Here is a 26,809-nt window from a genome sequence, read left to right as displayed (position 1 = left end):
CTTTCCGGTTAGCCTTCGGGTGTCCGCGTGAGAGTTGGATAATTCTTGGAACTAGGGCTGAGAGGTGGAAGGCAGCCGCCCTTGGTTCGAGACGTGTCTGGGCTGCGAGACCGAAATGTCGGACACGTGGAGCTCTATCCAGGCCCACAAAAAGCAACTGGATTCTCTGCGGGAGAGGCTGCAGCGGAGGCGGAAGCAGGACTCGGGGCACTTGGGTGAGGCGCGGGACTGTTGGGGCCGAGCCTTAGCCGGGGAGGGCTGGAGGGAACCCTGGAGAAAAACACAGCTCCTGAGTCGGTGCCTTTCCCCTAACGGCCGTTTCTTTAAGGCTTCATACACTGGTACTCTTCTCCCCCCACCTCAGCAGCACAGACGCTTCACCCTCCTACAAGTAGTCGCGGCTCCTTCCCAGCCTGGGCCCTGGTTCCGCCGGTTCCGCTTTCCCCGGCCGGAAGCCTCCGCCTCCCCGCGTCAGGTTGACTGCTCCTGAGTCTGTGAGAGCGTCTCACTTGCTAGGCCTTTCAGCCCCCGATCCCTCGAAGCAGCAAGTCCCTTTTTTTAGTTACTCCCGTGGCGCTTTGTTCTTCTCTCGGTTATAGCAATTGCTTTTTAGTAGTCATGTCTTTTGAGACTCTGGGCGCTGTGAGAGCAAGTACGGAACCTTTATATCCACAGTGCCCAGCTCAGTGGCCCCCGCAGAGTTAGCACTCGGTGTTGCTAAACGAGTAGAGGAACTGACATTGTCTTAGCCGTTTACACACTGAGCAGGAATCTGAAAACATTTGTTTTTAAACGTTTTCTCCCCTCCCGTTGTCCCCTGTATCACAGTCTTAAAACTTGAAGGAACCTTAAAAGATTAAGTGCTACTCATACCACATCCCCAGCACAAGCCCTGAATTATCTAAGGCAAATCAAAGATCTACAAGGATAATGAATCCGTACCACTCTTGTGGTAGCTTGTTCCACTGTATATCAGTATACTCGAGTCCGTCTTCTAAGTCCTGTGTTGAAATATATATTAGGTCCATGCACTTGTAGTCTGGCCCTTGGAACTAGAAGATGCCCTGGCAGGACTCTTATACCATAATGAATGAACATCTATCGAGTGTCTACAGCATACATGAGTCTGGTTAGACAAAAATAAGTAAGACAGTGTCCCTGCCCTCAAGGAGTTTAAAATTTAGTTCGGGATAAAGGAAAAGTCAGAAATACAATATGACATATGTAAAATGCCAAATGAATCGATTCCACAATGAGTACAGTGAAGGTAGAAGTAACAAGAGTCAGTTTAGTCATTGAAGGTGTCAGGGAAGAGTTGGCACTTGGAATTTGGTCTCTATGGCTATGTAGGACTTAGATAATTAAAGGGAAGGTAAGAGGGCAGGGTAAGTAGGGGAAGAAGTGCAAGTCATATTATCAGGGATTAATTAATAGAAATTCCACTTCACTTCTCCATGGTATTAACCACACTTCGGTATTAACCAAACTTTGCGTCATATGCAAAGTTTTTTTTCTTCTTTCAGTTCTTTTCTCACAGAAAATAAAAATTTTCTTACCACATCTAGATTTTTATAGCATTACTGAAATCTGATACTTAATTGTTTACTTCTTAGGTTAATGTTAAAGGACAAGGATATTGAGTAAACTAAAATGTATTCGTGTCATTAATGAATGCAGAATACTATGAACCAAGAATCATTGGGAGACCTTTGTTAGATGGGCTTTTTTTTTTTTTTTTTTTGCGGTACGCAGGCCTCTCACTGTTGTGGCCTCTCCCGTTGCGGAGCACAGGCTCCGGACGCGCAGGCTCTGGCCATGGCTCACAGGCCCAGCCGCTCCGCGGCATGTGGGATCTTCCCAGACCGGGGCACGAACCCGTGTCCCCTGCATCGGCAGGCGGACTCTCAACCACTGCGCCACCAGGGAAGCCCGTTAGCTGGGCATTTTTTAAGTACAACTTTTTTTTTAAAGTGTGGCAAAATACACATAACATAAAATTTACCATCTTAACCATTTTAAAATGTATAGTTGATAGTGTAATGTATATATATATTCACACTATTGTGCAACCAATCTCCGGAAGTTTTTTGTGTTGCAAAACTGAAACTCTACCCATTAAACAGTAATTCCCAATTCTCCCCTTCTCCCGGGCCCTGGCAACCACCGTTCTATTTTGTTTCTGTGAGTTTGATTACTCTAGATACCTCATGTAAATTGAATCATAAAGTATTTGTCCTTTTGTGACTGGCTGATTTCCCTTAGCATGTCCTCAAGGTTCATCCATGTTGTAGCAAGTGTCAGAATTCCCTTCCTTTTTTTTTTTTTTTTTGCGGTACGCGGGCCTCTCACTGCTGTGGCCTCTCCCGTTGCGGAGCACAGGCTCCGGACGCGCAGGCCCAGCGGCCATGGCTCACGGGCCCAGCTGCTCCGCGGCATGTGGGATCCTCCCAGACCGGGGCACGAACCCGTGTCCCCTGCATCGGCAGGTGGACTCTCAACCACTGCGCCACCAGGGAAGCCCCCCCTTCCTTTTTAAAGCTGAATAATATTCCATTGTATGTGTATACCACATTTTGTTTATCCATTTATCCACTGGTGGATACTTGCTTCCACCTTTTTGGCTATTGTGAATAATGCTGCTGTAAATATGGCTGTGCAGATATCTCTTCAAGATGCTGTTTTCAGCTTTTTTGGATATATAACAAGTGGAGTTGCTGGATCATATGGTAATTCTATTTTCAGTTTTCTTAGGAACCACCATACTGTTTTCCATAGAGTAAAGTACAGATTTTTGAAGTGAGGATTATCACTTCCAATAAATATTTACTTCATTTTAACTGAAACAAAATAAACTTGGCCAGGCTTAGCACATAGTAAATATGTGAACTGCTCAATATATTTCATCAGTGGGATTGAAGATGTGAATATAGATGTTGACATGTTTTAGGGATCAGCAAGTTAGTAGACTGGCCATATTTTTATGTCTTCAAGCTAGTATTTTATTTATCTTCAACGGAGCTCTTAACCAAAGAATAAACTCAAGTATTAAGTGTTCCTTTGCTGAGTCCAACACATTAAATTTTTCATTAGATTAGAAGCAGAGTGTTAGCATAGTTACCAGCATAATGGAAGCACTCAGTAAATACAGTGAAGTAATAACTGAACAGATACTTTCTGAAGGAGTTGGAGCTCAAGCATTCCTAATGATTTTCTGCCAGTGACCCATTTTAAGCATGATGAAACGTTGGAGTCTTTCCCCCAAATTTGTAGTGACTTCAAGGAATTCACAGAGTGGCTAAAGCCCATCTATAAATAACAGTTGCATTAATCAGCTGTTAGATTTTTTCCAAAATGTTAAACGTGAGCTTCCTCCTCCCAATAACCTGAAAAAGGTATTTTTTAAAAAGGTATTTTCAGCTTCAGTGTTCTGAATGTCCTGAAAAGAATACTCCTAGGAGGTGTTACTATCACAAGGATTCATAACCAGAATCACAGGCTGTTTTTTATTTTTTATTAAAAAAAATTTTTTTTTGCGGTATGCGGACCTCTCGCTGTTGTGGCCTCTCCCATTGCGGAGCACAGGCTCCGGACGCGCAAGCTCAGCGGCCGTGGCTCACGGGCCCAGCCGCTCCGTGGCATGTGGGATCTTCCCAGACCGGGGCACGAACCCACGTCCCCTGCATCGGCAGGCGGACTCTCAACCACTGCACCACCAGGGAAGCAAGCCCACAGGCTGTTTTTTAAAAGAACTGTTTTTTTTTTGTTTTGTTTTGTTTTTTGCGGTACGCGGGCCTCTCACTGTTGTGGCCTCTCCCGTTGCGGAGCACAGGCTCCGGACGCGCAGGCTCAGCGGCCATGGCTCACGGGCCCAGCCGCTCCGCGGCATGTGGGATCTCTCCGGACCGGGGCACGAACCCGTGTCCCCTGCATCGGCAGGTGGACTCTCAACCACTGCGCCACCAGGGAAGCCCAAAAGAACTGTATTAAAACAAGTCATCAGTCAGATAACCAAAGAGAAAAAAAAATGTCTGTATCCAGTTCCAGGGATAGAAAATGTATGTTTAAAATGGTTCTTTTCATAGACTTCTTGCTTACTTTAAGAAAAATTATACATGACTCAACATATAAATTTAGTTACCAGAGAAAGTGAAAACTCTGTAAGAAGAAGAAATGTTTATATTCTTGGTAGTATCAGGTTAATTATAAAATGTACATTTTCAACTTACTGACATTAACATTGGAGCAAAATCAGTGCTTTTCCTCAGTGAGATGATGTCTGTTAGGGTATTTGTGTGCCACGACAAAGATCCCGCGTGCCACAACGAAGACCCAACGCAGCCAAATAAATAAATAAATAAATAAATGGATTATGTTTTTTTTTAAAAAAAGTTCTAGTCTGAGATTCAGCAGAACATAAAAGAATCATACATGAGCAAAGTAAAGAAAGTTCTGCAATTATTTAACATTTCTAGTTAGTATGGAATTGTAGAGTCTGTTTTCCATGTATGGTATAACTTATTTTCCTAAAATGTAACTGTTCCAGCAAGGTGTTTGGTATACTTCAGCTCCATTTTCCTTGGACTTCTGAGTTAAATGTTACTAAAGTTAGTTCCATTAGATTGGAAATTTCTAAGTAACCAGAATATCTCTAAATGTAAACTAGTGGTCCACTTACACAGTATTTAACAGAATTCCAATACAGTTTCTGAATGTTTAATATTTCATCTGTATTTTAACTAAATAATCACAGATATTAGGCTCTCCCAAAGGTAATATTTTGTCCCGATTTGAGTTTCTTAACTCTTCTTAAGGTTATGTTGGCTACCCAGCTTGTGAAGTACTAGAGTAAGTGATAAAAATATAGTCAAGAAATATCATTGCTGACCAGGGCTTCAGCAGTTTTATAAAATTTTTGTGTTTCACTTTAAAGGTCGCATCATTCTAACCCCCAACGCTGTCATTTTTTATACCCTCTGATGTCCAGTGGCCTTAATTCATTCAAATTCAAAGTCAGTTCTTCAAAAAGATTTGATCACAGTGTAGGTTGTTGAAAATACTCCTGGCTTATAAATTCAGCTTGATTATATCAGCTGTCATTTTAGAGTGACTGAAGGGAGGTGGTATGGACATTTAAATCTACCAAGCTGCTAATTTATTTCCTTGAAGCACAGCAAGAAAAGGAATTAGGAAAAGACCTCTCACCCAACAGAGGAAAGGTAAGTGGTTCCCAGAAAATCCAGGATTATCTTGGCAAAGCAGTGAATGCTTGAGTGTGATTTAATAAAGGGTATCTAGTGCTAAATCTGGTCAGAGAATTTTCTTCATGAAATGAAAGAACTGTGCATTGTGAATGCTGGAGAACTTGACTCCTGAGGAATGTATACATTGACAATGGTTGCCCTTTTTCATTTTCATTTCTCTTCACTCCTAGATCTTCGGAATCCAGAGGCAGCACTGTCTCCAACCTTCCGTAGTGACAGCCCAGTGCCTACTGCACCCACTTCTGGTGGCCCTAAGCCCAGCACAGCTTCAGCAGTTCCTGAACTAGCTACAGACCCTGAATTAGAGAAGAAGTTGCTACACCACCTCTCTGATCTGGCACTAACATTGCCCACTGATGCTGTGTCCATCCGTCTTGCCATCTCCACGGTAATGACCAGATAAGACAAGGTTGGGAACTACCACTGTTTTTCTTCAGTTCATGGTCAGTGTCTTAATGCTTTCCCCCCACCCTCCTTCCTTAGCCAGATGCCCCTGCCACTCAAGATGGGGTGGAAAGCCTCCTACAGAAGTTTGCAGCTCAGGAGTTGATTGAAGTAAAGCGAGGTCTCCTACAAGATGATGCACATCCCACTCTTGTGACCTACGCTGATCATTCCAAGCTCTCTGCCATGATGGGGGCTGTGGCAGAAAAAAAGGGCTCTGGGGAGGTAGCAGGGACTCTCACAGGGCAGAAGCGGCGTGCAGAACAGGACTCGACCACAGTAGCTGCCTTTGCTAGCTCTTTGGCCTCTGGTTTGGCCTCTTCAGCATCAGAAGTAGCCAAGGAGCCAACCAAGAAATCAAGGAAACATGCTGCCTCAGATGTTGATCTGGAGATAGAGAGCCTTCTTAACCAACAATCTACTAAGGAACAACAGAGCAAGAAGGTAGGGGTAGATGGAAATGCTTTCACACATGTACTTTGAATTTTAGCTTTGGTTGAGAGGAATTTACCCCTAGGGCGAAGAGCAGTTCTTAGAATTCAGGGTTTAGAGCAGTGGTTCTCAACTGAGGATGATTTTACCCCGCTCGCAACCCCCAGAGGACATTGGGCAATGTCTGGAGACATGTTTGGTTGTCACAGCACGGGAGCACTACAGGCATCTAGTGGGTAGAGGCCAGGGATGCTGCAAAGCATCCTACAGTCTTAGGGGCAACCTCCACACGACAAAGAGTTATTTGGCCCAGAATGTAAACAATGCACCAGTGTTGGGAAACTCTGATTTAGAGAAGCTTTTTCATTGGATCTGTTTGGAAGAATCATCAGATCTTGAGAAGAGGAATCCAAATATAGTAATAGAGGGGACGAATACTGGAAGATAGTCATATGGACCAATAATTATGGAAATTGATTGTACAATGTGGAATGGCATTGTAGTGGTTTCTGAGTCTAAATATTGGACCCACAATAGTTATCCATTTCCTACCGCTCCCCCACCCCCCACTTATAGAATTGTTGCATGGGCTCTGAGCTAAACACTAAAGTGCTTAGCACTGTGCCTTGGTTTAGTACCTAATAAATGTAAGTGGTTTTGGTTGGAAGGAATGCTTTCCTGGGGAGGGGAGTTTAGCTTAATGCTTAGCAGTAGGAACCAGTCTTCTTACATTTTAATTTCATCCCAAATGCACATTTGTGAGAAAGGACTAAACCCATGACACATCTCTTCTCCTAGGGCTCCAATTTTCCCATATTAACTTAGTCTATTGACCCCTCATAGGACATTGATGTCAAGTAGAATTTGCAGAGGTGGTTTAAGGGCTAATTTTATCTACAAACCTTTTTAAGACCAAGGTTTCTTCTGTCACAGGTTAGTCAGGAGATCCTAGAGCTACTGAATACTACAACAGCCAAGGAACAATCCATAGTTGAAAAGTTTCGCTCACGAGGTCGGGCTCAAGTGCAAGAGTTCTGTGACTATGGAACCAAGGAGGAGTGCATGAAAGCCAGTGATGCTGACCGGCCCTGTCGCAAGCTGCACTTCAGGTCTTTTGGGAGGGAGGGGATCGGATGGGTCTCCTAGAAGCGATCATTCTTTTTAAGCACATTTCTTCCGGTTATTGGGTTTCTGTCTTTAATCCTGTTATTAAGTGGTTTTAATATGATTTGTCTAAGACTTCCAGACTCTGAAGGTACACTTTCAGAAGTAGTGTTCTCTGGGAGGGAATACAGGCTACACTCCCCAAAAGATGTGAGATTTAAAGAAAAAAATGCCCCTCTGTTCTTGCAATAGCAAGACATCTCTGTCTCCGAGCCCCAGTGAAAGTTAAAGTTCTCTGGAAGAAGGACGATCTTAGGAGAAACAGGAACCTGGGCTGTTAGGTAGGTGCTTTATTCTGCTCTAACTAGCAAGCCCTTCCTTCCTGTCATAAGATAAGGAAGTTAACTCTTTGCTCAGAGAGGAATTAAAACTCTTCTTTAGTGTAAATTACAGATTTTAATGTCACCTGCCTTCCTTATTTGAAAACTTGTGGAGGCAGCTCTAATGATAGTGAAAGACTAGAAATTTTGCAACAGTTTGGACCTCGAACTGTGGCATCTAACTGGAACACCATCTTTATTCCAATTCTCCCTTTTTATTTCCCCAGACGGATCATCAATAAACACACTGATGAGTCATTAGGTGACTGCTCTTTCCTTAACACATGTTTCCACATGGATACCTGCAAATATGTTCACTATGAAATTGATGCTTGCATGGATTCTGAAGCTCCTGGAAGCAAAGACCATACACCAAGCCAGGAGCTTGCCCTTACACAGAGTGTTGGAGGTGACTCCAATGCAGATCGACTCTTCCCACCTCAGGTACCTATCTGCTCAGAAAACTTACCTCAACTTAAGGACCTTTATCTTAGTAGGGTAGCCATACATGCAGGAAAGCAGGGCATACATCACCAATCCGCCCTACTGATTGGGAATGGAGTGGGATAGATATGCATATAAGGGAATAGGAACATCAAACGTAAAAAGAGGGACTGGGGCCATGAATCTAAGAGTAAAGGAAGGGAAGATGACCAAATACCACCTCATGCAGTGGATCTGTTGTGATATCCGCTACCTGGACGTCAGTATCTTGGGCAAGTTTGCAGTTGTGATGGCTGACCCACCCTGGGATATTCACATGGAGCTGCCCTATGGGACCCTGACAGATGATGAGATGCGCAGGCTCAACATACCAGTACTGCAGGATGATGGCTTTCTCTTCCTCTGGGTCACAGGCAGGTAATGCAGTTCAAAGATATGTAGGTATGGGCAGATATAGTATAGAGTGAGTACTGGGTGGGGATAAAATCCTGGGTTTTCCTAGCCCTGCTATTAAATATATGACTGAGTCAGCCTTTTTTACCTACTGAGATCTAATGCCTGTTTGTAACACAAATGATACATGAATTCTATGTAACTCTACATTTGTTGCTTGTGAAAGGTAAGGTCACTGAGAATAGATACTATGTTTTATTTTTTCATTCTTAGATCCATTCTGTTGCCCTAATGGTGTCTCGCATGTAAATGTTCACTGAATGTCCACTGAAAACAACACATATATCTTGAAGGGAGAAGAAATATGGGATGGAAATAGCTGTTTAACCCTTATTTCTTTCTAGGGCCATGGAGTTGGGCAGAGAATGTCTGAACCTCTGGGGGTAAGTAACGATCATTGTGTTGCTTTCTTTGAAGGAAATAAGTACATAATTACTGTAGTTGATATGTGTTCCTTTCTTTCAGAGTATTCTGTGATTCCTTGCCTCTGTAGAATAGATGGCACCACCCCTAAACTGTGAAAGCCTGATTAAAGCTCTAATTCTTTTTCTTATACCCCACAGTTACGAACGGGTAGATGAAATTATCTGGGTGAAGACAAATCAACTACAGCGCATCATTCGGACAGGCCGCACAGGTCATTGGTTGAACCATGGGAAGGAACACTGCTTGGTGAGCAGCAGTGGGGCCCAATTCAATAGATGGAGCAAAAAATAGGAACTGTTTGATTTCTTATTGAGAAACAGTTCAAATGCTGAGGTTTCATAAGGTAATCTGTTCTCTGGTGAGCAGGTTGGTGTCAAAGGAAATCCCCAAGGCTTCAACCAGGGTCTGGATTGTGATGTGATCGTAGCTGAGGTATGTACTTTGCCCAGGCATCCAAAAATCCACATTTTATAACTGCTATCAGTTATTCTAGTCAGGTATATTCTTATCCCAGGTTTTCTCATTGGGATCATAAACATAAATGGAAAGGGCTAGAATTGCAATCTTGGGTAACTTAAAAGTAGCTAGAGCTTTTATTTCCTAGGTTCGTTCCACTAGTCATAAACCAGATGAAATCTATGGCATGATTGAAAGACTGTCCCCTGGCACTCGCAAGATTGAGTTATTTGGACGACCACACAATGTGCAACCGAACTGGTAAGGTGACCAGAGAACATGCTAGCCCCCAAGGGCAAAACTGTTTATGGTCAAGGACAGAAGTTAGTAGAGCTTCACCTCACATTCCACTAGTCTATAAATGGGCTTCAGAGGATTCTTAAGCAACCAGCATTCATTGGGAACCCAACAGGTTTTAAGATTTAAACCACTGCTCTTAAGGTCTCCACTGTTACAACCTAAAAAAAAAAAAAAATCTTCGTTATTCTATGGGATGTACTGAATCTGCCCCCTGGTGGTTACTGAGAATCTGTGTAATCTGTCAACAATTTTAATCTTTCATCCTGTTAGTAGAACTTTAAAAGACGTGCTGCGGGCTTCCCTGGTGGCGCAGTGGTTGAGAGTCCGCCTGCCAATGCAGGGGACACGGGTTCGTGCCCCGGTCCGGGAGGATCCCACATGTCGTGGAGCAGCTGGGCCCGTGAGCCACGGCCGCTGAGCCTGTGCGTCCGGAGCCTGTGTGCTCCGCCACGGGAGAGGCCGCAACAGTGACAGGCCTGCGTACCGCAAAAAAAAAAAAAAACAAAAAAAACCCTGCTGCTAGCATTTCACTAATCCAAAGAATACTCACTGGCAGCAGCAACTTTGTGAAGTAGGCCTGGTTAAACATAAGTTATTAACCCTTAATTATACAGATCCAGCCTTTTTTAACACCAGAATCTGTGCCCAATTTCTAACCAGCCATACTACCATATACTATACTAAGATCTTTTTAAAAGAATTGGCACAAATATTCAATGAGATGATAGGCAGTCTTAATAAAAAGTACACATCTTTTAACAGTATTAAGCCTTTAAATTCCAGGATTTTTGGTTTGCCCCATCTTTCCCCTTGCTTCAGGATCACCCTTGGAAACCAACTGGATGGGATCCACCTACTAGACCCAGATGTGGTTGCTCGGTTCAAGCAAAGGTATCCAGATGGTATCATCTCTAAACCTAAGAATCTATAGAAGTACTTCTAAACCTAAGCATCCATAGCCATGGCTCTGCAGGCTGCACCTGAAGAGTAATATTTGTACAATAGTTTTTTTTCCTTATTTAAATAAAAGTTTGTATTGTAGTTGGGATTTCGAGGTCAAGTTCTGGCTCTGCCACTTAACAGTGTGTGATCTTGTGTAACTCATCTCTCAGTATGATTACTTATGTAAACTGGGAATATTACCTACCTCATGGGGTTGCTATAAGGGTTCAAACTAAATGAATGCATGGAAAGCATTAAAATATTGATTATACTGTATAGGATCAAAGTGATTAGCAATTAGTGCTAGTAAACATGGTAATCAAGGGTTCTCTGGGACAACATTTCTCAAGGTAAGATTTGAGTTTCATTTAAGATTATCATCACTAGGGCTATCATGCGTAAAATCTTGCTTATTGTTACAACTATGTGGCTTTGCTAGTCTATTATTCGTTTATTATTTCCAAGAAAAATGAAATAAGCACATCTTACATTAAATTTAAGTAAGTGCCTAGAGTATGCAGAGAATTAGCCTATATAAGTGAAAACACCTCTGGCCTTTTAAAAGATATTTCATCAAACACAAGTGAACACAACTTCTTTAGACTTTGGTGAAACCTCTTATATTAAGGATGTAGAGTTCTGCATTTTGCGCTCATAAACTGTGATAACTGAGATAAGGAAGAGCGTTGACTACAGAAATATTGTTGCAGAGAAATAAATAAAAGATGCTCCTAGGTGATGTTATTTTCTCTACAGCCCAGTGTGCTTACTATGTTGAAAACCTTTGTTCTCAAAGTAATGAATGTGCAGATGTGATAGTAATAGTTCCCTGTTGAAGAGGTAACCTTTAATGCAGCCTTTTTTTAGCCCCTTTAAAATGGATGCACACAGTGATGTTTTCTCCTAGGTTCAAAGCTGAGTATTACCCTATCATTTTAATAGTATTTTAGGCAAGTCCTATGACAATTATACCAATAAGTTTTCCTCAAACAATTCCCCACCCCTAGCCACCACCCCTATGTTCTGCTTGTTCATATGTCCTTCACCCTTTCCTCTGTTATTATCACTGATATCTCTGCTTGTACATGAAAGTAAAAAGCAATTCCAGCAAACTCAATGGCCCTGCTCCATAGCCTGGCCCCTGTAGAAGAGAGGTAAAAGGGGAGAAACGTGAAGGACATAAAGGACCATCATGGGTTGAGATCAGGCACTACCAGAAGCCCAGCTTGTCTTTTAAAAACAGGCTCGGTGGACATGTTCCCAGCAGGTAAGTCTTCACTGGCTTGGAGAACAGGACTATTTCACAAACACTACTGTGTTCGAGTTTCTAGAGGCTACCCAGGCCAAGAAGACATCCCTAAGAAAGAAAAAGATACACAGAAACTCAGAATTACAGCCTAGATATATTCTTTTTAAACTTCGTCTTAAACAAATTGGTTGACAGATACCACCCAATAGGAATATAAGGGCAGTGGGCCTAAGAGTCAGAAGTATAGGCAATCCTAATTTACTTTGGAGGATTTGAGATAGGAATACCAATGCCTTGTTTCATGGATGTAGGTCAGTCTCAGGAAAATTGGGGAAATGGGCAAAATCTCCAGAACTTCTTCCCTTTCCCCCTGTACTTAGCATCTTACTGTGCTACTTACCACCTAGCCATTCCTTCTCAAGTTCTAATTCCCTAAGAGGTCTGATTTGCACTAAGGAGATAAGTTAAACTAAGATTTAGTCACCAACAGCTTGATGTGTCATATTTTTAAAGAGCACACACAGAGGTAACGTAACTGAAAAGTGTGAACTGCTCATTATGTCATCTTTATCTACATGGCAAATGTAAGCTTTTTTTAAGCAGGGGAACTTCTCTAGTACCTTCTACAATCAGATGTATATAGCAACCTACTCTACCTAAGGTAAGGTGGTACTGATTATATGCTCAGGGTTACTGTGTTTTCCAACACAGTTAATTTAGTCATACTTGAATTATAAGAAGGGGAACTGTAAGCTCACCTGCAGTGCTTCACCACGCACTCACTGCTGCAGTACTCATTGTCCCAGTCCTTACTCACAACGGGAGGGTTCTCACAGCCGGACCTCACACATCGAGGCTGGGGTGAGAGCGTCACAGGAGACCCACTCACCAATTCAACATCCATTTGAGAAGGAGACTCAACCTGTGAGAGGGAGAGAGCACCAAAGATGGATTGGATTGCTACTTACCTAGCTAGCCAGCTAGTCAAATTAACTCTAGGATCCAATGGAGCAACAGATGTTACAGTCCCTCACAGGTGGGGGTACAGTTCCAAAAGAAGGTGAGTTCTTGGTCTTGTCTAGATCCAGCTTTAGAATTTTGCCATGCAGATTGACATGAAGATGCTTCCTATAAGGGGAATGCTGCCATACTGCTAGTGTTTAATCTTAATTTTACCTATCACTGACTTTATTCTACAGTTGAATAATATTCCTCTGAAAATATCAAATCAATAGAATGTGAACAAAGGTTGGGTCACCTCAACTAAGATCAGAGACTAAAGAAGGTAAAATGTGGTGCCATTAGCAAAAAGGGAAAAAACTTAGAGATTAATAGTTTCCTGGTTTTGCAGGGGTGGTGTGGGTGGTATTTTTCTTTAAAATGACTGCTTCATTCATTGTGGGACTACAGTCACAAACAGACCCATATTTCAAAATGACTACTGGTCAGGTACAAGTTAAAACCAGGGTAAACTGGCATCTGTTTGTTTCTGAAAAGACTCAATGATACTAACCAGTTGAATTTTTCTACCTGTATTCCCTACCCATCCCCTTACTTAAAAACATCAAGCCAAGCAGTCAAGGTTTGGGAGAAATGGGAGGATTTATCTCCAAAGCTTTGGATCCTTGGGTAAGACACCTGAAAAATAACTCTATGCTTAGGATATATCTTTAGTTGACTACCGTATTACTTCTGCTTAGTTAAGTAATAGTCTAGGATAGGAGGCCCTCTTAATGTTTCTCACCAAGAACACTACAGAGTATCTTGCAGGGAGCTGACAGGATATTTCATATGCCTAGTCGTGCCAGGCATTAAATGCTAGTAGCAACCCCTGCTTTTATTAGATCAACCAAAAATGCTTACACATTTTCACTGGTCTAGAGGAAATACTTGAAAACAGGCTCACCTCAGGAACTACATCTGTGATCATCTCACAGATTGTCTCAGGAGAGGTTTCCTCCACTGTGTGGGTCTCAGGGCTGCTGTTCACAGGCCGCTCTGGACTCCTTTCTACAGGTGGTGGAACCAAGGTAGTCTGCATTTTTAGAGTGGGCGGAGGCACAAGCTTGACCTGCAGTGGCGGCGGCTGCTGCTGTAGATTGATTCGAAATTTCTGAGGTGGGGGCTGCTGCATGGCTTGCAGCGGGGGAGGCTGCTGCAGAATGGCGACTTGCTGCTGAGTCGGGGGCTGAGGCATTTGCTGCAATGGAGGGGGTTGTAGTCGGGGCGGAGGCAGTTGCATGGAAGCTGCTGCTGCAGCTGCTGCCTGCAGCACTGACCTAGTGACAATCTGGGCTTGCTGACTAGGCTGAATAGTAGCTGTACTGGTTTGGCCTAGTTGGATCCCCCGGGAGGTCACCACTGTGGCTGGGATAACGGTAACCATCCCTCCTTGAGACATAGTAATAGAAGAGGGCAACATCTGTTTGGTAATAATCAACTTGGTAATATTGGGCTGACCCCCAGCCCCAGAAGATGCCTGGTTTGCCACATAGGATGAAAGAGTGGAATTAACAACAATGGAAGGAGACAGGGCAGGGGGCTCTGTTGAGGCTGCTGCTGGAGAGGCTGGGTCAGCAGTAGTCACAGGAGGTGGAGAAGGAGTCTGTGATGGGGGCGCTGGATCCAATTCCACTGTTTCCACAGTAGCCTAAAAGAAGACCAAAAAAAAAAAAAAAAAATCAGGAGATTTATTCTCTTCCCCAGGACGTACTCTAATCACCTCCCAAGAAAAGGTACATCAGATTGGGGGCGCGGGGGGTACGAAGAGAGAAAAAAGAGCAGCCATGTGTCTGCCTGGCTAAAGTAAATAAAATAAACTCAGACTGTTTGGCAAGGTTTATGATGGGAACAAACAGGAAAACTGTTACATATTTTTGAGCTTTTAATACTATATACTATTAATAGGTTCCACAGATTTTTGGTGGTATTTACTTATAATTGCTAATATACAGCTTTAAAACTCTTTTTATTGGTTTAAATATCCACCTACCCCAGTCTTCTTACCTGACACTCTTGATTGTCTTTATAAGCAGCCAGAGCCTTCAGATACTCTTTCTTGGCAGCTTCAGTTTTCCTCTTATATACCTGCATGAAAGACAGACTGTTTAGAAAGTCCGCAAATTCCTAGTAAAGACTGATAATCTTACATTATTCATCAATGAAAGACAATTCATCTCAGTCTAAATTTTTTTTTTTCGGTACGCGGGCCTCTCACTGTTGTGGCCTCTCCCGTTGCAGAGCACAGGCTCCAGACACGCAGGCCCAGCGGCCATGGCTCACGGGCCCAGCCGCTCCGCGGCATGTGGGATCCTCCCGGACCGGGGCACGAACCCGTGTCCCCTGCATTGGCAGGCGGGCTCTCAACCACTGCGCCACCAGGGAAGCCCTCTCAGTCTAAATATTGACAACTCCTGAAAGCTAGTAATCAAGACAGCCACCATGGCAGACTTTCCAGTGGCCATGCATCTGAAAGCCAGCCAATCAACGGTAGGCTTGCAGAATAGCTACACTTCTAAAGCCAACAGCAACCCTTGCTCACACTTGTGTAACCAAAACAAATCCTGACCCCCAATAAGATGAGTAGTCTGCTTAGTCTGGGATTGTGTCTAACCAGTATACTTTCCCTTAAGGAATGTGCTAAACTCTTTTCAATGATAGCCACAAGAATTCTTCCCTGTGCCGCATACCTAGTCTTCCATCAACAGCTGAAACTTATTTCCCATTCCTTTGAATTTGGGCTAGCTCTGAGAGTTGCTTTAACCATTAGAATGTGGCTGAATTGACAAAAAGAGAACTTGGGGACATCTGTTTTTGTTTTCTTGGAATACTGCTCTAACTCTGCCATAGTGTAAAGAAGCCAGTCTAGCCTATCTGGAGGATGAGAGACCATGTGAAAGAGAACCAAGGCATTTCAGCCAACAGGTAGCACCAACTGCTAGACACGGGAGCAAGGTCATCTTGATAAGCCATACCAGCTGTTGTTTGGGTACGACTGTAGGAATGAGCCCAGGTAAGAACACCAGGAAAAACACCCAACCAATTTACAGAATCATAAGAAATAATAAATTGGGGACTTCCCTGGTGGTCCAGTGGTTAAGAAATAAGAAGACCTGGGGAGTGTAGGGTAATGATAATTATAGCCATCTTCAATTTCAACTGTATCTTATATTCATGTAGTATCACAATTTTCATTTGTTTAATCCAGGTTAAATTTAGGGAGATTAACTATAGTTCAAGTTTATATGAGGCCAATGAAAAAATTCAAACTTGGCTGTGGATTTTAGGGTTAGCTACAGCATGCAACTCACCAAAGAATAGCCTAATTTTACAGATAGAAAAAAAAAGGCATAGAAAGTTAGATTCAGTGTTTTTTATAATAATTTTTAAAAAATTGTTTTTATTTATTTATTTTTAAAATATTTATTTGGCTGCACCGGGTCTTAGTTGTGGCATGTGGGATCTACTTCCCTGACCAGGGATTGAACCTGGGCCCCCTGCATTGGGAGCATGGAGTCTTGGCCACTGGACCACCAGGGAACTCCCTATAATTTTTAGATGGGTATTTGGGATTCAGTGTATGGCTGCAACTTTTAAGACGAAGAATGATCTTGAATGCCATTAACAAAGAGCTGATATGAAAGAACACATAAGAAAGTTAAAACTTGAACATTCACTAACCACTAGTTCCTTGTTATTTGCTCACCTGTTTTTGCTCCTCTCCAAGACTGTCCCACATGGAAGCCACAATTTTTGAAACCTCCCCAAAAGTGGCATTGGGATTCTGTCCCTTGATGGCAGCCTGTGTGTCACGAAAGAATAAAGCATATGCTGAAACTGGTTTTTGAGGTTCATTAGGATCTTTCTTTTTTCTCTTCTTTGGGGCCTTCTGCTTTTTCCCTGCTTCCACCACAACTGTCTTCTGGCTGGGGAGTTGCTGTGGGGGGAAAAGAGAGAGAATTACAAGAAGAAGAGAAGTATCATGTCGGGAGAACTGAAAGAAAAGGACTTTTATATGGAGTAAACTAGTCACATGAATGGAATTCTCAGAAATATTAAAAGTAGAGGCAATAGGATTAAGACAGTAAAGTATGTGAGGACCAATCAGAATGGAGATTGGAAGGAGCATTATAAACTATAAATAGAGAGGCAGGACCCCATACCCAGCAAAGAGCAGAGGAGACAGCAGGGCAGGAGTAAAGAATACTTAGGAGGATCTGTAGGTCAGGAGTTTTATCCCAGAATAATATGGCAGATTTGATTTTGGCAGGGAATGCCTCACCCTCCGGAATTCCTCAACACCATCCTCATGAAGTGAGGATGTAGGTGACGGTGTGGTTGAAAGACGATCCTCAGGTGACTGGGCAGGTGGCAGGATGGTGCCACCCCCTAAGCTCAAACCAAGTTGAGAACTCAGTTCTGACTGATCAATGGTGGTCAACTGGCTATGCCCCATCAAGCCAGATGTCATGTCTGTCATTGGTACATCAATTGTAACAGGTGGATTGGCGCTATACTGAGTTCCTATAGAATGATCCAAGTCCTGAGAGAAGCAGAAGGACTAATTAAACACTAAATATAAAAAACACTACCCTTCCCTTCCCCCCACCGGAATTCAGGACAATTTATAAACCCTCTGCTTACCCAGAATGTATCATCATTTAAACAAACATCAAATAATTTGTCTACATATAAAACATATTAAGCTTTTTAATAAAGTACAGAAATTACAAATTGAGTACTAAGTCACTTCTTTGTACTCAAAGGCCTATTCCAAAATAACTAAAAATAACCAAAGAAGTCATAATTTTGGACAAGTTAATTTAAAGAGCAAATAAGTTATTCAGTAATCTAGACAGTGATGACACACAAGGGAAAGAAAAACTTTCTCCCTGTACCCTCCTAAATAACGGCTGTTAAAGTTGCAATACACAGGCAAATCAGAGTGCATAAGGGCAATGGTAGAGATGTTTGGCATCAAGTATAGTGTGTGAAGATGTGCTACTAATGAGATGTGCTAGAAGCCCAAATACACTGATTTATAACACATACTAATCCACAATTAATACTTTTGGTTCAGACAGTTTTTTGAATACATCCCTCAACATGCCAGCAATCACACTTACACACTTGAATCCTAGGATATGAAAGCCACAGTAGTAGGGAAAAAACTTTTTCAAAAATCCCAATAAATCATTTTCATTTCAGGGTCAACACTGGACATTTTACAATTTTAAACCATTTTTCAAGTAAAATTGATTCAGATGGTAAATCTCACTTATTCAGGGGAAATGAGGTCTTTGTTGGTGAGCCTTTAGCCAGAAGAATGAAAAATAAGTACTACCCAAGTGTAGCAGGGAATAGAGTTACTTATGTCTCCCCTAACACCATGCCCATGAGCTTGGGTAAGCCTGATAATGTCTTGCCCCTTACCATGGTCAAGCCCCCACTCAGGAGCCCCCCGCCCTGCTCCATCAAGCCATGGGTCATGCCCACAGGCATGTCCAATGTCTGGACCCCATACTGGGCTGAAAAGCTGCCATCCTGAGAGGAGGAAGGGTCTGCCAGGTCATCAAAGTGGCCAACCACATCTGAGACAGCCAGTGAGGGATCAGAATCCAAGGAGATAGGGGGGATTTCAAATTCTTCATCACCCAGGCTTGGCGTATGGAACGTCTGTAGGGAGGAAAAAAAGGGAAAAAGACTTAGTGGGAAGAGGAGGAACTGCATACTGCTAAGTGAAGAACATGGCTGAGTACTGGAGATTCTCGGTGTACCTCTTTTTGGCCTGGATCTCATTTCTGTTATCAATTTCCTAGGACCTATTTAATTTTACAAATAAATCTTCCTCATATCCTTGGCCATATGTCACATACAAGGCTGCCAACATCAATCACAAATTTCAATCCTTTTCTCTCTTTTCTACCTTTACCATCTTGGTTGTCCTAAACTATTTTGCCTATTGGTCTAGTGAATGATTCTTTCAGCACCATTAGTAGGGACCCAACCTTTATAACCTGTTTGGCTATGATGCTTAAAATCTCTCTAAATATTCTAATAGATAGCAGTTATTTCATACTTACTACACCTGAACTGTTACACCACAGAAATTCATTGTCAACCAGACAATTATACTTTGACTGTTGTTTTAGGTTCCTTTGAAGCAGATTCTAAAAGGATCATGGGAACTTTATGCCCCTCTAAAATATATGCACTTAAGAGTTTCCTACCTCTTCTCCATTTTAGAAATCATGATACTAACAACAAATAAGATTTCCATTTGTACAAGATTTTTGGAAAACCCAAAAATGCCAAGATAAGGATAATAGTGCGGAGAAAAACCTTCATTAAGGGATATAGCCGGAGGGCAAACTGGTTCTCTAACAGTTCCTGAACACATTCCTGCCTTGCTCTGAACAAGCCTTCCTGCAAGAAAGGAAGAAAAAGATGACTCCAGCTGAAGACCCAATCCCTTCCTCTGAGTCCAACTACAATAATAATATACTATTTCTATTCTGAATGAGGCCACAATTCACGGAGCTAACAGACCAATGTCTGACCTAAGATACATTAAATGCTATGGCTCCTTTTGACACTAAAAAACTAAAATGGCAGCATCTGCAGCAACAGAGCATTAATATTGGCAAGAGACTTTGGTGTCACAGAGATCTGGGTTCAAGTCCCTTCTCTACCATTTACCATTTATATGACCTTGAATGGATTGTCCTCATCTATAAAATGGGACTTGTAATGGTAATCTCTTTATATGGTTATTATGAGGATTTAGTATACAAAACTTTATCACATGGCCTGATATATATAACTGCTTAATGATAATATTAATATCCTAATTATTATTAACTTGCCACCTGCCCCAACCAATTACCACAGATTGCTGGAATTTTAGAAACTTTAAATTCTATCAACCTTGTCACATGGCACAGTAAATACCAACTGATTCAGATCAAATTAAATAGGTACCCACAGTTTTGGGGTTTTTTTCATGATTAAGTAAAGCATTCTTTAGGAATTCCTCAGGGTTTTTCCAAACCCAGAAAGGGTCTCACTAATATCACCATTTTAAAATTTTGCTAGAAAGAATATTTCCAGCTAGTAACACTAGGGAGAAAGAGTATGTCTGTGAAATGCTCGATTTCTCTGAAATCACATCACACTGAGAGAAGTTTCCTCAATGAGAAAAAGATATGTATATAGCTTCATTGCTATATTTTCCTCCTCCAAGAGCCTTACTATTTTACTTAGCATGGTAAAAATTTGTGATATAACATGAGAGGAGCATACATGAAGAGCACGGGAGCAGACAATTCTTTAGGAAAAACTAAAACTCTCCCCAAGAACTGAACTTTTCTCAGTATACAACTCATTTTTGTTATTGTGTGGAAGTTGTTAACTTCAGGTCCATGATTTTTTTCTGAGATTTCAGTTTAAGTTCATGTGCGCATTTTTCAGGAAGAAGAGTACGAAGATTTTTACCAAATTCTCATGCAAACAAACAAAAGTTACAGGGGCAGGAAAAAGGACCTGGGGAAACATTCACTGTACTAGATTAATAGTTGTATAATAGTGGTGTACAATTTTTTAAGAAGATACAGCAAAAGTAAAGCAAAAAAATGACTATCCTATTCTGCTTACCACAACAAATATAAAAGCAACTCTGCCAAGATATGAAAATGATACTATTAATGAGAACTGAAAAAGAATAAAAACTCATATCCAAAACAAGAGACCAGTGTTCTGCAAAGACTAGCCCTCATAAACTATCTGGAGTGCTCTCATGGACTACACTAAAAAACCAGACATGTAGAGATTCCAATTAACAAGACATTCTTTCTATGTACCACCCCCCGGAATGTGGAAACAGCTTTGTTATTCAGTATCTGTGGCTTTAACAGTGTTTTTTTGGATTTTGTTTTATTTCTTTGTTTCTTCCTTTAAAAAAGAAGAGTAAAATAATGGCAATGATCAAGAATACAGAAAGGTAAACCACACACGTACTAGAATAGAGATCCACTCTAAATCTTTTACTACCACAAGTTATCTGTAAGATTATGGGTAAATCCAATATCTAAAGTTATTTTATTTTAGTGGATTCACCACATAACTAAATCATACTCTAGACTGTCAAACATAAAATAAAGATAAAACTGTAGCAAATATTAAAGTAAAAATAAATGATTTGGACACAGAAGGTGGAAATAGGAACATGATGCCGCTACCTTCTCAACTCAGCTTTTGTTTCCTTCTCTGTTAAATTCCTGGGCCTTTATGAGGAAGAAAGCAGTTTGGGAATTACAGTTTATAAGCAAGGATGCTTAGCTATCGAGAGAACCAAAATATAAAAAAATACCATTTCCATCCTTTTCACATTCTTCTATATCAAAACACACAATCCAGTATTTCTTTAAGTACTTTCTTGTGTAGATTATTCATTTTAAGGAAACTTATTTTAATCAAACACCTATTTATTCAACATTACCCTGGTACTACAGATTATTAAAATAGTTTAATTGTTCTTAAAAACTAATACAGTAGTGAAAATTTTAACTATTCAGCCTGAAATCATTAACTGGTTCTAATGATTACTTTTCCTAATTTAGGATAATTATCTTTATAACTTATTTCCCCAGAGTGCTCAAAGCACAATATCATTATTTAAGTGCCAACCTAAACAAGAGAAACAGAAAGATTAATCTCCCTTCAGATTATACAGCTTTCCTATCTCAAGCAATGCTGTAATAAATGCTAAGCCTTCCTCTCTGGACACGTACTTTTATTTTTTATTTTTATTTTTTTATTTTTGCAGTACGCGGGCCTCTCACTGTTGTGGCCTCTCCCGTTGCGGAGCACAGGCTCCGGACGCGCAGGCTCAGCGGCCGTGGCTCACGGGCCCAGCCGCTCCGCAGCACGTGGGATCTTCCCAGACCAGGGCACGAACCTGTGTCCCCTGCATCGGCAGGCGGACTCTCAACCACTGTGCCACCAGGGAAGCCCTGGACACGTACTTTTAAAAAATTATTATTAAAAAAAATTATTATTATTTCTTATTTTACTGAGGCATAACTTATGTAAAACACATAAATTTTAAGTGTATGGCCCAATGAATTTTTATATACGTAAACACCCAATTAACTACCACCCAGATAAAGATACAGAACATTTCCATCACTCTAAAATATTTTCTCATGCTCCTTCCTAGTCAACACTCCCTCCCTTCCACAACAGGTAGCAGTATTCTGATCTCTATCAGCATAGTTTAGTGTTGTCTATTCTCTTTTTTTGCGGTACGTGGGCCTCTCACTGTTGTGGCCTCTACCGTTGCAGGGCACAGGCTCTGGACGCGCAGGCTCAGCGGCCATGGCTCACGGGCCCAGCCACTCCGCAGCATGTGGGATCCTCCTGGACCGGGGCACGAACCCGTGTCCCTGCATCAGCAGGCGGACTCTCAACCACTGCGCCACCAGGGAAGCCCTAGTGTTGTCTATTCTCGATCTTCATTAAAAAATGAACTCATGGGGACTTCCTTGGCAGTCCAGTGGTTAAGAGTTCACACTTCCACTGCAGGAGGCACGGGGCTGATCCCTGCTCAGGGAACTAAGATCCCGCATGCTGTGAGGTGCACTGTCCGCCACCCCCCGCCAAAAAAGAACTATTATAGTGTCTACCCTTTTTTGTCTGGCTTCTTTTACTCAGTAATATATTTTTGAGATCACCCAGGTTGCATTTATTAGTTCATTCTTTTTTATTGCTGTGTTGTATTCCTTTTAACAAATGTATCAGTTTATAGGCATCTGGTTTTGTTTTCACTGTTTAGCTATATAAATAAAGTTGCTGTGAACATGTTTCGGTTAGTATATGCACTCATTTCTCTTATGTATATATCAAGGAGTGGAATTACCAGGTCACAGGGTAGGTATATGTTTATCTTTAGTAGATACTGCTAGTTTTCCAAAGAAGCTGAATCAATTTACACTCTCACCAGCCATGATTAAGAGTTATCTATATCCTTGCCAACTCCTGGAATTGTCAGTCTTTTAAATTTTTAACATTCTGATGGGTGTGAAATGGTATCTCATTGTGATTTTAATTGGTATTTCCCTGATGAGTGACAATGACGATGACACTTTTTCATACGCCTAATGGCAATTTGGATACCCTTTCTTGTGAGGTGCAAGTTTATTTATTTTATTTTTTAAATTTTATTTATTTATTTTTGGCCATGTTGGGTCTTCGTTGCAGTGCATGAGATTCTCATTGCGGTGGCTTCTCTTGTTGCTGAGCACAGGCACTAGGCGCGTGGGCTTCAGTAGTTGTGGCACGTGGGTTTCAATAGTTGTGGCTTGCAGGCTTTAGAGCACAGGCTCAGTAGTTGTAGCACACAGGCTTAGTTGCTCCATGGCATGTGGGATCTTCCCGGACCAGGGTTCAAACCCGTGTCCCCTGCACTGGCAGACGGATTCTTAACCACTGTGCCACCAGGGAAGCCCTGAGGTGCGAGTTTAAATCTTTTGCCCATTTTATTTTTTTAAATTATTATTATTATTTTATTTTTTTGCGGTACCCAGGCCTCTCACTGCCGTGGCCTCTCCCACCGCGGAGCACAGGCTCCAGACACACAGGCTCAGCGGCCATGGCTCACGGGCCCAGCCGCTTCTCAGCACGCGGGATCCTCCCGGACCGGGGCATGAACCCGCGCCCCCTGCATCAGCAGGTGGACTCCCAACTACAGCACCACCAAGGAAGCCCAAATCTTTTGCTCATTTTAAAATGGGATTCTTTATTTTATTCTGCAGAAGTATTTGAATATATTCTGAATATGAGCCAGATACATGTATTAAAATATCTTCTCCCAGTCTGTGAATTTCCTGGTAGTCCAGTGGTTGGGACTCGGTGCTCTCACTGCCAGGGCCAGGTTTGATCCCTGGTCAGGGAACTAAGATCCCACAAGCGGCATGGTGCAACCAAAAAAAAAAAAGGTTCTTAATTTCAATGAAGTCCAATTTTTCAACTTTTTTATGGTTAGTACTTTTGTGGACATTTTTCTTGCAAGAAAACTCTAAAACTTACTCTTCTAAAAGAAAAAAAAAATTTTTAAATTACCTTTATCTAGTTCTAAGACATATTTGGGGTGGCTCACAGTAAGATCAGAAAATACAAAAAGCACAAACCAATTGAAATAAAGGAAAAACAAACAAAAAAACTGAAACAACAACAACAAAACCAAACGAACAAGAGGGGAAAGAAAGGTGAAGAAATTGTAATGACAAGGAGAAATGTTAACAGTGACAGGGCTCTAGGCTAAAGGAATCCACTGAAATTTAGTTATGAGCTTCTTGGCAAAATAGTTTTTTAAAACATTTCTTAAAGTCATAAAAGCAAAAACAAAGGACAGACTCAAACCCGGAAAGTTTCTTGATGAGCCCAGTGTGAAATTTACAACACTCTAAATAAAGAAATTTAAGGATTTCCCTGGTGGCACAGTGGTTAAGAATCCACCTGCCAATGCAGGGGACACGGGGTTGAGCCCTGGTCCGGAAGATCCCACATGCCGCTGAGCAACTAAGCCCGTGCGCCACAACTACTGAGCCTGTGTTCTAGAGCCTGCGAGCCACAACTACTAAGCCTGCACGCCTAGAGCCCGTGCTCCACAACAAGAGAAACCCAGCACTGCAACAAAGAGTAGCCCAGGCTCGCCGCAACTAGAGAAAGAGTTGCCCCCCCTTGCTGCAACTAGAGAAAGCTCTCGCGCAGCAATGAAGACACAACGCAGCCATAAATAAATAAATGAATAAATAAATAAAAAGAAATTTTGGAGACCTGATTCAGAAGAAATTGGCAATGATGCGTTTTCATGTGGATGAGACCAATGTGAAATTTACAGCACTCCAAACAGTGAAATTAAACCATGGAGATATCACTCAGAAGAAACTAGCAATGAGACTGCAAAGCATCAAACAGATTTTTGTTTTATATTGTTTCTAAATTTGCTGCTTATTTGATTCACACTTTCCCTGGCTTAGGAGAATAATGATGAATAGTAATCACGATAAAGCAGTTAAAAAAAAGCAGCAAATGCTCCTTGCCAACCTAATTCTCATCCATGAAAACATTAAATTTTGTTATAAGTTCATTCAACAGCAACTGATAATTCTAGATACAGAACACTGATGCAAATGGTTTACACAACGTTTTTTTAAAAAATAAAATCCTCAAAAGATAGTAAAAAGTTCAAGACTTCAGTTTCTCAAAGACCAAAAAATTAATTTTTCTGTTCCATCTTACACTTTTGCCTTGCCTAAGCAAATGATACACACTTACAATATTTCAACTAAAACTTTCCCACGAATACTAAAGGACCTCACCATGATCGTTACTTCTACTTCACATCATCATAAGAAACTATTACTACAGCCATCTGACAGCTGGGGAAACTGTGACATACAGGGGTGAAGTAACCTGCCCAAACTCTGAGTCACTGGCAAACAGAAATACATGGTCTAGGGACTTCCCTGGTGGCGTAGTGGTTGAGAATCTGTCTGCCAATGCAGGGGACATGGGTTCGAGCCCTGGTCCGGGAAGATCCCACATGCCGCGGAGCAACTAAGCCCGTGTGCCACAACTACTGAGCCCGCGAGCCACAACTACTGAAGCCCGTGCGCCACAACTACTGAAGCCCGTACACCCTAGAGCCCGTGCTCCACAGCAAGAAAGGCCACCGCAATGAGAAGCCCGTGGACCGCAAAGAAGAGTAGCCCCGCTCGCCGCAACCAGTGAAAGCCTGTACGCAGGAACGAAGACCCAACGCAGTCAAAAATAAATAAGTAAAATAAATAAATTTATTTTTAAAAAAACGAAATGCATGGTCTACTCAACTCCCTTCATGTTTTCTGGCAACTATTTCCTTTCATCCTGTCACTAGCAAAACAAGCTAACACCATGTAAGTAAACGTAACTATTTACTTTTCCAAAAATCACTGGGTAGGAAATTTAAACGAAACAAAGACCCCTTCAACAGTGTATGTTTTAAGAATGAACACATTCCACAGTTAACCTCTGGTAGGTAAATTCCTTCCCTCTCTCAAATTTCTTTGGCTTAAACATTTTCTCCCCGCTGCGATCTCTCAAGATTATTGTAGTTATTTCTCCCCCACGAAAGGAGACAATTCCACTCTGTATTCCAATCCAGAATCAGTCTGAAATAGGTTCGCTCTTTTCCAACGTCCTGCTTTTCTGACGACAGCAGCTCCCGGGCCTTCCCCATGGTCCTCATAGCCTGTGGAGGCAGCTGCCACTTTTCTCCAAACATCAATCGCGGCCCCCCGTTTCCAACACCCGGCCCCTGGCGTCCGCGCTCTCCTCCCCACCACCCGGCCCCGCCGCTGCCTCACGCCCTCCCCCCGCAGCGTCGGCAGCTCGTGCTCACCTCGGCCCCTGACAGGAAGGGGTGCGAGGGCCCTGTGATCGTCAGGTAATTGTCATTTCCTCCGGGAAACTGGAAACCAAAAGAAAGCCGCGGGGATAAGTTAGGGGAAGCAGGGAGATGGCTCGGAGCGACAGATTCTGACCCCGACATTATGACATCACTCCCCAAACCCTGCTCTCTCTCCCCTCCCGTCAGCAGCCTCTCCGCCCGGCTTCCCGCCTCTGCTTCAGCCCCGTTAGCCACGCTCTCTCGCCAGCCTTCTAAGCTCTGAGGAGCCTACCTCCATCTTTACACAACGCCTACCACGGTCTCAGTGCCCTCATCGCTCCCACCGCCCCACTGGACACGGAACTGCCGTCACTTCCGCAACGACGTGCGTCGCTCTCCGCTGATTGGAAGGAGCGCCGTGGGGATGTTGCGAGTCAGCCCGGGAAGGCCGAGAGCACTGAAAGGCTAGCTATCGCCCTCTGGAGCTTGG

The 26,809-nt window shown here is 42.4% G+C and overlaps 2 protein-coding genes across 2 annotated transcripts; one reads left to right on the top strand and one right to left on the bottom strand.

Moving 5' to 3' along the window:
* Positions 1 to 18: 18 nt before the first annotated feature.
* On the top strand, positions 19 to 10,741 carry METTL3 (methyltransferase 3, N6-adenosine-methyltransferase complex catalytic subunit). Its single transcript, XM_082619423.1, has 11 exons — positions 19 to 215; positions 5,432 to 5,649; positions 5,745 to 6,149; positions 7,071 to 7,246; positions 7,849 to 8,065; positions 8,295 to 8,482; positions 8,863 to 8,901; positions 9,082 to 9,190; positions 9,311 to 9,376; positions 9,549 to 9,661; positions 10,520 to 10,741. The coding sequence occupies exons 1-11, from the start codon at positions 116 to 118 to the stop codon at positions 10,629 to 10,631; spliced, it is 1,743 nt and encodes a 580-aa protein (XP_082475549.1). The 5' UTR covers positions 19 to 115; the 3' UTR covers positions 10,632 to 10,741.
* A 505-nt stretch (positions 10,742 to 11,246) lies between these two features.
* TOX4 (TOX high mobility group box family member 4) lies at positions 11,247 to 26,701 on the bottom strand. The gene is made up of 9 exons (XM_082619422.1): positions 26,612 to 26,701; positions 26,332 to 26,400; positions 18,324 to 18,566; positions 17,173 to 17,433; positions 16,597 to 16,827; positions 14,898 to 14,978; positions 13,798 to 14,541; positions 12,650 to 12,813; positions 11,247 to 11,999 (listed from the first exon to the last, which is right to left on the bottom strand). The coding sequence occupies exons 1-9, from the start codon at positions 26,615 to 26,617 to the stop codon at positions 11,939 to 11,941; spliced, it is 1,860 nt and encodes a 619-aa protein (XP_082475548.1). The 5' UTR covers positions 26,618 to 26,701; the 3' UTR covers positions 11,247 to 11,938.
* Between the last annotated feature and the right edge of the window lie 108 nt (positions 26,702 to 26,809).

Source organism: Mesoplodon mirus, assembly GCF_964341445.2.
Source record: "Mesoplodon mirus genome assembly, chromosome: 4".
NCBI lineage: Eukaryota > Metazoa > Chordata > Mammalia > Artiodactyla > Ziphiidae > Mesoplodon > Mesoplodon mirus.
This window is presented reverse-complemented; position numbering and strand designations above follow the sequence as displayed.

Coding starts and splice junctions, on each gene's coding strand:
- TOX4 (XM_082619422.1), bottom strand. Junction 16,828..17,172: donor GTGTTGAGGAATTCCGGAGG/GTGAGGCATTCC, acceptor TTCCCCCCACAG/CAACTCCCCAGCCAGAAGAC. Junction 14,542..14,897: donor AAGACAATCAAGAGTGTCAG/GTAAGAAGACTG, acceptor GTCTTCTTTTAG/GCTACTGTGGAAACAGTGGA.
- METTL3 (XM_082619423.1), top strand. CDS start 116: ATGTCGGACACGTGGAGCTCTATCCAGGCCCACAAAAAGCAACTGGAT. Junction 216..5,431: donor GCAGGACTCGGGGCACTTGG/GTGAGGCGCGGG, acceptor CTTCACTCCTAG/ATCTTCGGAATCCAGAGGCA. Junction 5,650..5,744: donor TCCGTCTTGCCATCTCCACG/GTAATGACCAGA, acceptor CTCCTTCCTTAG/CCAGATGCCCCTGCCACTCA.